At 40.4% G+C, this 12230-nt stretch overlaps 1 protein-coding gene across 2 annotated transcripts in view; it reads right to left on the reverse strand.

The window, feature by feature from the left end:
* Positions 1-1065: 1065 nt before the first annotated feature.
* Positions 1066-12230, reverse strand: part of LOC146512797 (carbonic anhydrase 4-like) — a 191056-nt gene continuing 179891 nt past the window's right edge. The window contains exons 1-9 of one of the 2 annotated variants that reach the window (XM_085170836.1): positions 3593-3694; positions 3213-3285; positions 3106-3132; positions 2847-3017; positions 2475-2623; positions 2256-2351; positions 1952-2030; positions 1646-1809; positions 1066-1532 (exon numbers count right to left, since the gene is read on the reverse strand). In XM_085170836.1, the coding sequence (XP_085026962.1) occupies positions 1347-1532; positions 1646-1809; positions 1952-2030; positions 2256-2351; positions 2475-2623; positions 2847-3017; positions 3106-3132; positions 3213-3285 (945 nt within the window). In that variant the 5' untranslated portion in view covers positions 3593-3694 and the 3' untranslated portion in view covers positions 1066-1346. Of the gene's footprint in view, positions 1533-1645; positions 1810-1951; positions 2031-2255; positions 2352-2474; positions 2624-2846; positions 3018-3105; positions 3133-3212; positions 3286-3592; positions 3695-12230 lie in introns of those variants that run through there. The other variant, XM_085170837.1, reaches the window with a different exon arrangement.

Consider the following 12230-nt stretch of genomic DNA (forward strand, 5'->3'; position numbering starts at 1 on the left):
TACACGCATGTAGATCCGAACAGCGTCACAAATCTTCACATTAGAAACAGACACTTTAAAAATGTCAAGAGTGTTTCCCCGTTTCTGTGTGAGCCCAGACACGCACTGCATAAAATTAAGAGTCAATAAGGCTTTAAAGTCCTTAGCGGATGGTTTTTCAGGACAACACACATGTATTGCAATCACCAACACACCATATTTAGGCATGATTTCAGCCAAAAGTTCAGTAAATGATGTGAGTGAAGTTGGCCCCCCACCTTCTTCAAATCCAACAAAAGTGATATCAAACGTTTGTGCTATGTTTGTGCTGGTTTGTGCTGCAAAAATTTTGTTTGTGCTGCTATCATTTTAAAGATATTCAAGAAAATTTCTAGAGGTCATCAGAGGTCAACCAGCCCCCCCACATTAAGCACTTTTTGTGAAAGAGAATAGAAAGCTCTCAAAAGCTCAGACAGCTCGCCCTAGTTAAGTGTAACAAATGCAGATGAGGACTCCACCCAGCTATGTAAATGGTAAATGGCCTGTATTTATATAGCGCCTTAAGGACCCCAAAGCGCTTTACATATTCAGTCATCCACCCATTCACACACAGGTGATGGCAAGCTACAGCCACCCTGGGGCGCACTGACAGAGGCGAGGCTGCAGGACACTGGCGCCACCGGGCCCTCTGACCACCACCAGTAGGCAACGGGTGAAGTGTCTTGCCCAAGGACACAACGACCGAGACTGTCCAAGCCGAGGCTCGAACCAGCAACCTTCTGATTACAAGGCGAACTCCCAACGCTTGAGCCATGATCGCCCGATGTATCATTTCAAAAGTTCTAGAAACTTCCAAGAATTAAAAAAGACAGTAAAACTGCAAAAATAGTCATGAATAATTTTAATTGTCATTTAATAAAACCAGGAAAGTCACAGTTTTGATGAGAGCCACATATGAGGATATTCGTTTTAAATTTTCATAAAACAGAGGCAGTATAATGTCCTCATGAATGGATATCAGGCCCTTGTAGAGCAAAATTTAGTATTTTGGTCTAGACAACGCAAAATGTGATGTCCACATATGTGGAGGCCAGGTCCTAGGAGGTTAAAGTAAACTTTGCAAGCATGAGGTGCACGCAAACAGACGCAAATCTTTAAACAGGTTAAAGCTTTGTAGCAGGTAGCCATAATCAAGAATAGCAGAGATAAGTAGCCCTCACCTTAATAAATTATTCTTCGCACTTTTCGTGATTATGTGAAACATAAAGAGCTACATTAGAAATCAGCAAAAGTCAGTTTTAATTAAATAGGGAAAGAATGCATGTGCTGAAGGGAAGCAAGTTTGTTGACAGTGTCCTCTTTCTATTTTAGCTCCAACTCCAGCCCAATGTAAGACTGAAAAGCAGCAGGCCCAGGGAGAAGCAGGTTGTGGAGGCAGAGGCCTTGATGCTCTGAGTCCAGACTTTCTGTGCAGGCTGCAGGCTTCTGTAGACGTTTGTCATGAGTGGTGACGTGTTGTTGTTGAAGTACAGTGTGGTGCTGAAGAGGTCAATCTGGTCATGAGACATTTTTTGTTTCCAGTTAACTCCATGAACCACTAACAGGGCATTGGTGCTTGCAGCAATGACAATTAGGAGTAACAAGTTAGAAATGAAATAACACCTACCAGATCTTTACTGACTTTAATTGGTTCCTTAAAAACGGTCCAGACCACCGCCTCATTACAAGCTGGGGTTGTCAAGGATCCGAGGTAGCGGTAATACTTAGTGCGATTCACATCAACGAGCAGGTCGTCCAGGGAAAACCCGGCAGCAATGGAAACTTTCTGGCCTGAGGACAGAAACAACATGAAGGAACTATAAATTACAGAATTTAGAGGCAGAAACAGGAGAGGAGGTTGTTTGTTTTTTTGTTTTGGTGTGTGTGTGTGTGTGTGTGTGGGGGGGGGGGGGGGGGTTACCAAAAATGTTACCTTTTTGTGTGATGTTGGCCAAGTAAGAGGTCAAATTGCGCCAGCTCTGTGGCTGGCCAGTTGAGTTGCCTGGCATTACCTGCAAAAAAAGTTTCTTTTACATTGTCATACCCATCTAAGATGTGTAAACATAATACCAACGACCCCCCCTCCCCACCACCCAAACACACACACACACACACACACACACACACACACACACACACACACACACACACACACACACACAACAATGACAATGCAGTGATTCCAAAACAGAATAACACAACAGGCATTAAATCATCTCGTGCGCTGCTTCTCTCACCTCAATGAAGAAACCAAGAGCTGCGAGTCCGGTGGAGTCTTTGACGGCTAGACTTGTATTCCCATTGTAGGATGACTTGCTGTTCACAATATGCAGCTGGGAAAATTCATAAATTCGTAAAGTCATACAGATGTTTGTTTGTTTATTTTATTTATTTATTTTTTACAATTTAATATGTACAAGATAAAAGTACAAAATAAACGTTAAAAAAATCTGTACCTCCATAGGATAGCGCTTTCCATCCACTGTGTGCTCTGAGCCGGGCACAGAGGAGCCGTTACCCCAGTGCAAGTGAAACTGCAGGCTGTCGTATTGCTCGGACAGGTCCCCTCCTGAGATCTTAACTCCGCTCTTAAAGGTCACTTTGACTGGAAGAAGGAGGAAAAACAAAAACATGGTGAAGTTACACATAACCTGAAAGAAGTAAGAGGAAATGTTCAGGTCCAAGGCAGTTTAATTGTAGAGAAGAGGGGGACGCTGAAATCCAAGTAAGACATGTTGTCTTTTTTTTCTTTGTCAAATTATTATTACTATTATTATTATCTAAAAAACACGAGATGACACTTTTGTAGCCATACACCCGGTGCTTACCTGTGTCGCCAGTATTTTCTATGGATGTCATTGCGGAGGTGTCGTCATACTTTACAAAAGTGAATTTAGTCAGGTTGTTGTTCGGTGTGGCAGATGCTGAGACGATGTTAATGGGTGACTGTCGGCTGCCGTTGCAATACTGGGGGGAAATTGTTGGCCAGGTTGTGTCATCTATAAGCAGAAAGGGCACATAAAGTCACCGAAGAGCGGTCACCCAGTGGGCAACATGGAATAGATAATGGAGATATTGGGTACTTACTGCAGGATGGGAGGTGATAACACCAGACTGGATGGAAAAAAGATGGGGTTAAAACAGGACATTCAGATTCCCTTATGTAGACAAAAAGCTCTTAGGTGAATACACACCTATAGTGTCCGATGCGCAGTGAGCGGTGGGTAGGACGCACACAACAAACGCAACAACTTTAAACCACTCCATCTGAAAAGAGCAAAACGCCACATTGTTTAGAATCGCACATATTTTAAAAAATACATTAAATTAAATTAAAATACTTTTAAAAAATGTAAAACACAGAAATAAATGAATAAATTTATTAATTAACATGTTACTGTATGGAATGACAAATTTACCTATATAAAAACTTTCACCATTCAATTCTAAAAATTAACTAATGCTAAAATTTCAAATGCTGCAGTTAATAGAGAAAAGAATGCAACAAATGCAGGTTTCTAACTGTAGCCTAATTCTTGCTTCTGTCCACTTCACCTGAGCAGCAGTGTCTTACCTTTGATGCACCTGTGCCTCCGTTCAGCCTGTTTTCAGATGCAGCTCACCTCACCCTCCCTCTTTTTATTCCCTCAGTGCATCCTGCAGCTGGCTGTACACCGCCTCCATGTGACATGTGAGTTGGTCTTTATCTCTCCGCAATAATTTCACTGAAGTACAACGGAGTATTAATGCGACATTGAGAAAAAAAAATACATTATCGATCATTTTGAGAATAAAGTCGAAATTTTTAGTTTAAAGTCGTAATTCTATTTTTTTTAAAAGTCGCGACGTATAGATTACACTCGTTATTTCAAGACAAAGTGGAATCGTACTTCAGAATCGGAAATACTTTTTCTTTTGGCACATTCACAAAGTGTGGGTGTCATTATAAGGAAGTTGAAAATATGAAGAAAACTGCACCTTGGGCAGATGGAAAAAACACACAACTTTGGACAGAAAGGTTATGTAAAGGTTATTACAGCCTCGTGCAATAAATATGATGCATGTTTTATAACAAGACGTGTGATAAATTTAATCCAAACAAGGCATTTTGTAAAGGGTACAGCAAACTTTTTCTTCAAAATAGTTTCGACTTCAATCTCAAAATAATCAAAATTAAAGTTTTTCTTAATGTGGCCTTAATACTGCGTCGTGATGATTAATGATCTCTCTTTTTCATTTATTGTTTTACACAAGCAGGAACTGTGCAGTGAACAAGAATGAAAACCGTGTGACAAAGAGGGAGATTGTTTTATCATCGGGGTTTTTTTTTTAAATCATGTTCTATTTGTGTTTTCGTGTGATTGTGTCGATTCATGAATAATAAGACGATTTAATGCGACTCACTGCTAAAACAACATATCAGACTGTTCCTAGACACCCAGTAGATAATTACAGACAGCATATTTTCCATCATTCAGGAGCATTTATGCTTTGATCTGCATGATTTTTTTTTCTTTTGTTTTTCTTGAAAGGTGAAAGGTGAGTTGGGAGTTCGCCTTGTAATCGGAAGGTTGCCGGTTCGAGCCCCGGCTTGGACAGTCTCGGTCGTTGTGTCCTTGGGCAAGACACTTCACCCGTTGCCTACTGGTGGTGGTCAGAGGGCCTGGTGGCGCCAGTGTCCTGCAGCCTCGCCTCTGTCAGGGTGGCTGTAGCTTGCCATCACCTGTGTGTGAATGGGTGGATGACTGAATATGTAAAGCGCTTTGGGGTCCTTAAGGTGCTATATAAATACAGGCCATTTACCATTTACTATTTACATAGCTGGGTGGAGTCCTCATCTGCATTTGTTACACTTAACTAGGGCGAGCAGTCTGAGCTTTTGAGAGCTTTCTATTCTCTTTCACAAAAAGTGCTTAATGTGGGGGGGCTGGTTGACCTCTGATGACCTCTAGAAATTTTCTTGAATATCTTTAAAATGATAGCAGCACAAACAAAATTTTTGCAGCACAAACCAGCACAAACATAGCACAAACGTTTGATATCACTTTTGTTGGATTTGAAGAAGGTGGGGGGCCAACTTCACTCACATCATTTACTGAACTTTTGGCTGAAATCATGCCTAAATATGGTGTGTTGGTGATTGCAATACATGTGTGCTGTCCTGAAAAACCATCCGCTAAGGACTTTAAAAGCCTTATTGACTCTTAATTTTATGCAGTGCGTGTCTGGGCTCACACAGAAACGGGAAAACACTCTTGACATTTTTAAAGTGTCTGTTTCTAATGTGAAGATTTGTGACGCTGTTCGGATCTACATGCGTGTAACGACATTTGACATTTTCTCACCTGGGAACATTCTTAAACCTCACGCTCCTGTTCAGCAAGTTGTTCTTTGGTTTTCAACTTTCTTTGGAACAGTGTTGTTTGCATTGAGGCTGTGTCATGATAGATAATTTCCGCTCTTGGTTTCACTCCACTGGTCATACAGTGTTAGATGCTATGTTTTTATTAAAACCCAGGTAGCCAATACCTATTCTAGCCTTGGCTGGATGAAACAACAGTAGATAATTACAGACAGCATGTTTTCCATCATCCAGGAGCATTTATGCATTGATCTGCATGAATTTTTTTTCTTTTGTTTTTCTTGAAAGGTGATAGGTGTGAATGCATGACAGTTAAGTGCAGGTGACAGCTTGGGTTTTGAGTATAGATCCATCAATAGTGTTTTCAATGCCAACATGTTTGTTTTAATTAAATGACAAACATTGCAACTAACCAGAATGCTATGTGGGTAATTATACTAACAAGTAATCTTAGATCAATGCTACAGTTTCTTCTTCTTGAAAGATCCTGGGAAGCTGGTTGAACACACAAAGCTTTGCAATACGATAGACGTATTGATAGACAGTTCGAGTGTGTTATCACCCATCCAAATCAGTAACAGGAAGACAGCAGCATCTGATTGAGAGTAGTTGCTGTCATTAAAATGGAATGTTGTTTTTCAGTTTTTCAAATTTCCCACAACCGGTTTTTAGTGAACACATGTGATGCTGATATTTCCTGCATACATGTAACCAGGAACCACAGCAGCCTGTTTGTCAGCTTCACTCTTCTGTCAAGAGTAATCAAAGCCATTCAGTTCACAGTTATGCCTTGTGTTAATAATTATTTCATAATTGGTGGGATGGGGATGTTAGAAAGCAAAACCTGATTCATCAGCTCAAGTCACCTTCTTCCATTGTTCAATTGTCCAGTGCAGACAGTCCCATCAGCAATGTAGGTTCTTTTGGTGGTTCACCAGTGTGTGAATGGGTGGATGACTGAATGTAGTGTAAAGCGTTTTGGGGTCCATAGGGACTAAGTAAAGCGCTATACAAATACCGGCCATTTTTAGACTTTTAAAAAAAAGTCTTGTCTTTTTTTCCCCCTTTTTTTCAGATTAAAAAAAAATCTAAAAAGGTTTGTGTGTATGAAATGATAAACTGTTGAAACTGTTGAACCAAGAGTGAAATAAATACATGAAATGAAATCTGTTTCTGTTAAAACTAATCATGTTAAAAGATAATAACTAATAACTAATTCTGCCAAGAGTGGTCAAATATCCAGTCAGAATTATGCCAGAAGTTTGTTGGTGGTTATTAAAGATGAATGCTGTACATGATTCCACCCTGGAAAAAGAACAGTTCAAAAGAGTCATTAAGAGCCCCAAATTACCATGACACTCCTGCCCATGATGAGTGCAACTTTTGACTACAACAGCACATATTGCATGTCATTAAATGTTGTCTTTTTTCTCCCATAGTTTGTCTTCTTGTCCTTCCTTCTTCTTCCTCCCTGAGTCTGGCTCTGCTGGAGTATTTTTCAAGTTAAAGGTGAATTCTTTTATTTCCATCATTGTTGCATGAAAAATGAAAAATATGATTACATAAGCACACATTGTGCACATGCAATGTCTGTGACACTGTTTGTTTTCACGTTGGCATTCACAGGCAGCTTTTCTAGTTTTGTTGTTGTTTTTTTGTTTGTTTAATCAACCAGTCAAACCTATTGGAAGAATGTGTTATATCATATGTTACTATTTTCAGTCCATAGCTTGCTTAGAGCTGGACTGATAATTTTCCTCTGCATGTCCCTGCTAATGTTTTCTCATGACCAGAAGGTTTTTAAACTAGAAAGCTTTGTGAAACACTAACTCAAACTACTTTCTGAGATGGGTTTTGGAAACAAATCCTATGTAGTTGTGAAGTTCAAAGTTGTAGTTGTGACAATCAAAATTAAAGAAAATGATTGTTTTGGAAAAAGGGGATTTTTTTCATTCATATTAACCTTCTAGAGGTGTGTTTTGTGCTTATATGGAGATATCTAATTATGATATGTTGCTGAAATTTTTGTATCATCATGATAATGTTGGTCCGGGATGGTCTAAGGAGCATGGAAAGAAAAGCATCTGGACTTCAAGTTTTCTTGAAGACGTTTCACCTCTCATCAGAGAAGCTTCTTCAGTTCTAAGTGGAATTAATGTTCCAATTTTCAGCCCTATAGGGGTGTCCGCAAGAGGGTCATTGATCCTCTACCTGGGAATGAGGATCAGCACCTCCAAATCTGAGGCCATGGTTCTCAGCCGGAAAAGGATGGAGTGCCCTCTCCGGGTCGGGGATGAGTTCCTGCCCCAAGTGGAGGAGTTCAAGTATCTCGGGGTCTTGTTCGCGAGTGATGGGAGAAGGGAGTCGGAGATCGACAGATGGATTGGTGCTGCGGCTGCAGTGATGCGGACGCTGCCCCGGTCCGTCGTGGTGAAGAGGGAGGTGAGAGTAAAAGCGAAGCTCTCAATTTACCGGTCAATCTACGTCCCTACCCTCACCTATGCCAATAGCTCTGGGTAGTGACCAAAAGAACGATACAAGCAGCGGAAATGAGCTTCCTCCGAAGGGTGGCTGGCCTCTCCCTTAGAGATGGGGTGAGAGGTTCGGCCATCCGGGAGGGGCTCAGAGTAGAGCCGCTGCTCCTCCACATCAAAAGGAGCCAGTTGAGGTGTTTCGGGCATCTGACAAGGATGCCTCCTGGGTGAGATGTTCCGGAAATGTCCCAGCAGGAGGAGGCCCCGGGGAAGACCCAGGACACAGGAGAGATTATATCTCTCGGCTGGCCTGGTAATGCCTTGGTGTTCCCCCGGATAAGCTGGAGGAGGTGGCTGGGGAGAGGGAGGTCTGGGCTTCTCTGCTCAGGCTGCTGCCCCCGCGACCCGGCCCCGGATAAAGCGGATGAAGATGGATGGATGTGTCACTAAGATGCTTAACTTTGCAGATGGTTTTAAACACTTAAGTCAGATAGACTTACTGTAAAATGACAATCTAAATTTCCTACAATCTGTAAGAAATTCATCTCAGATGGAAACTTTTATAAGTGATGAGAAAAGATTACAGTATCCATGTTGAATGTATTTACCTTTGGTTTCAGTTATCTCAATACCATCAAATACCAATGTTACAAAAGCAGGAACAGCATTGGGAGAATGGTGCGTGTTGTTTGGCCTGATATTTCAACATTTCATTGATGATACAGCTCGTTAACCACTACACATTCGTACATTTGTAAGATTAAAATAAGAGTGGGAAAAACAATGGCAGCTTCACAGCTTTTAAACCAACTGGGAATAAAACTGCACACTTTTTTCCGTTTAAGCACTTTTTGTGAACTAGAACAGCAAGCTCTTAAAATATTAAACAACTTGGCCTAGTTAAGGAAACCAAATGCAGTTATGAAAGGGTCCAGCCAGCAATGTATCATTTTAAAATGGCCGAAACTTCCAAGTGGTAAAACTGCAGAAACAGTCACAAATAGTTTTCATTGTCATTTAATAAGATGAAGTCACAGTTTTCTTCATGTTCAAGCAATACAGGAAAGGATTAAGGAAATAAACAATGTGCATCAATAATAAATTAACTTTATTTTTTGTCATGTGCAGCGAAGGTTGGACCCCTTCCGACCATACATCCATGGCTCGTTGGGAGGACAGGTTGGAGAGAGGTACAATGATAAGAATAACAATGAAATTAAACAACATCAGGGTCACGGGGAGAAAAGAGAACTGTCCTCAGACTGAGCTCCTAACTGGGAGAGCAGCTTGAGGACGGTAAAAAAAAAAGCACTGCAGCACATAAAAAATATGAATCTTCACATCTTACAGCATGTAAAAAGAATGTCGTAACCACTATTGTTTTATAAAGCTTTAAGCCTGGTTATCACTGGTGTCACCAGTGTTTTCTATGAATGTCATCCTAAAGGTCTCAATATAGTTGCCAATTTCCATTGGGTTGTTAACATTCAGAATGCCATGAATAGAAATTTTTTTTCTGAGATTATAGAATACTTCAGACACAAAGTTTATGAATGAATACACATGTGATTCCTGCTTACAGGAAATGGTGGGCACAAAGATGCACACAGCAAAGGCAGCTACTACAAATCACTTCATGTGAAATGAGTAAAAAGCCAAATTGTTTATAACAATAATATTGTTAATAATAATAATAATAATAATAATAATAATAATAATAATAATAATAATAATAACCATCATCATCATCATCAACTAAAATGAATTAATAATACTCTAGTGTTTGAAATAGCTAATTTACTTAAAAATAAACTTTGAACATTAACTTGAATATTAAATAAAGCTAAACTTTTAATTGTTACTGTCAGCTTCCATTTTAGACTTTGACCTAATTCCATCCAGAGCAACATAGACTAGAATAAATCCTCATGAAGACTGGATGGATTAATGCCAAAAGTACAGTTTTATTTATGAGTGATGACACATAAGTAGACTTTCAGGAACTAAATTTACTGAAGTACTTAAAGCAGTTTAGGTGTTTTCGGTTTTGGAACTGCTTCTGTCAGTTGTGTCTAATGTTTTTGTGTGAGCATTTTCATTTTAATTAAGTAAAATATGCAGTTAAGCAGAATGCTATGTGTACAGTCACATGAAACAAGTTTCTGAGATGTCTGTGCTCCAGTTTCTCAGAAACTCTGTACTGTTTAAAGGACATGTGGGCATTATTAGCAGGTATCTGTGCAATGTAGTCAGTACAATCTATGTATACACATGCAGGCCTGATAGCATTATTGTCCAACTATAACTTTAGGAGTGGCTCTTTTGAAGTCAGAATAAATTAGTAGTTAGGTATATTTTTAACATAGCAAAGTTGCAAAGGCTTTACTGAAAAAATAATTTCACCTTTGATTTTCACTTCATGGTAAAGGTTGTTACCTGAAGATAAAGAAAAAAAAACAGACAAACAAACAAATGTTCTGATCATGTATTGGGCGTATTATGGCACATGCAATTGTATTCCATGTGATTAAAGCTAAAATAATTTCCACGTACTCTCAGCCTACTCTTTCTAATGGTGCCCATTTTGAAGGGGAAGATTAAAAATCTGTCACTCAGTAGTGTCAGATCTATGAATTAATCACACAACAAATGAAATCTTTTTTTAAAATATGCAAATTATCCAATAATATTAATCTGTCCAAATAAGATCTAAAAGATGCAATTAACCATAGCTAGTAAGTTAATAGATAACTTGGAAGAATTTGAGGCAATTTGGACATAGGTTTCGTGTTAAAATAGTAAATTAAAACACCACTTAATATTAAGAGAAAACATTGCATTCTAGTTAACAAAAAAAGCTAGCTATTACAAATTATATTGAAACTCTACTTAAGTTGACAAGGAAATAGCAAATAAAGCTTGTAGGGAAGGAAGAGAAGTACCCACGATCCTCTCTGCTGCTCTCACTACTCATTGTAACTTTTTCCAGCAGGACCCAGTACAGGAGCCATACCACACAGTGATGCAGCAGGTTAGGATACTCTCAACGGTGCTTCTGTAGAAGGTGCTCATAATGGGGGTTGAGGTTCTTGCTCTCCTCAGTTTGTGGAGGAAGTAGAGTTGCTGTTGGGCTCTACTGACCAGTGATGCTGTGTTTTTTGACCAGGAGAACTTCTGAGATGTGCACACCCAGGAACTTGGTGCTGCTTACCTTGTCTACAGCAGCACCATTGATGGTTATTGGGGTGTGCAGGGTGTGAGTTCTCCTGAAGTCTATGATGATCTCCTTAGTCTTCTCCACATTCAGGAACAGGATGTTGATGCTGCACCACTCAGCCAAATGGCTAACTTCACTCCTGTAGTAGGTCTCATCATTGTTGCTGATGTGACCTACCAAAGTTGTGTTGTCTGCAAATTTGATCAATAGGTTGGAGCTGGCTGATAGTGTGCTGTCGTGGATCAGCAGAGTGAAGAGAAGGGGGCTCAGCACACATCCTTGGGGAGCCCCCGTATTCAGTGTTCTTGTGCTGGAGGTGTTGCTGCTGACCTGTACTGTCTGCTGTCTTCCTGTCAGGAAATCCAGCAGCCAGTTACACAGCGAGGTGCTGATCCCCAGCAGATCCAGTTTGTGAAGGAGTTGCAGAGGAATGATTGTGTTGAATGCTGAACAGAAGTCTATGAACAGCATTATAACCTATGAGTTATAACACCCAGGAACTTGGTGCTGCTTACCCTGTCTACAGCATCACCATTGATGGTTATTGGGGTGTACAGGGTGTGAGTTCTCCTGAAGTCTATGATGATCTCCTTAGTCTTCTCCACATTCAGGGACAGGATGTTGATGCTGCACCACTCAGCCAGATGGCTAACTTCACTCCTGTAGTAGGTCTCATCATTGTTGCTGATGTGACCTACCAAATTTGTGTTGTCTGCAAATAGGTTGGAGCTGGCTGATGGTTTGCCTTTGTGGGTCAGCAGAGTGAAGAGAAGGGGGCTCAGCACACATCCTTGGGGAGCCCCCGTATTCAGTGTTCTTGTGCTGGAGGTGTTGCTGCCGACCTGTACTGTCTGCTGGCTTCCTGTCAGGAAATCCAGCAGCCAGTTACACAGTGAGGTGCTGATCCCCAGCAGATCCAGTTTGTGAAGGAGTTGCAGAGGAATGATCGTGTTGAATGCTGAACAGAAGTCTATGAACAACATTATAACCTATGACTCTCTAGTGTCCAAATGTGTGAGGGCTGAGTGGGGAGCAGTTGAGATTGCATCATCCGTCGAGCAGTTTGACCGGTATGAGAACTGAAATGGATCCAGGTTGGAGGGAAGGGATGTTTTGATTTAATGCATGACTAACTGTTAAAAGCACTTCATAATGAGGG

This window comes from Neolamprologus multifasciatus, chromosome 8 (genome assembly GCF_963576455.1).
Source record: "Neolamprologus multifasciatus chromosome 8, fNeoMul1.2, whole genome shotgun sequence".
NCBI lineage: Eukaryota > Metazoa > Chordata > Actinopteri > Cichliformes > Cichlidae > Neolamprologus > Neolamprologus multifasciatus.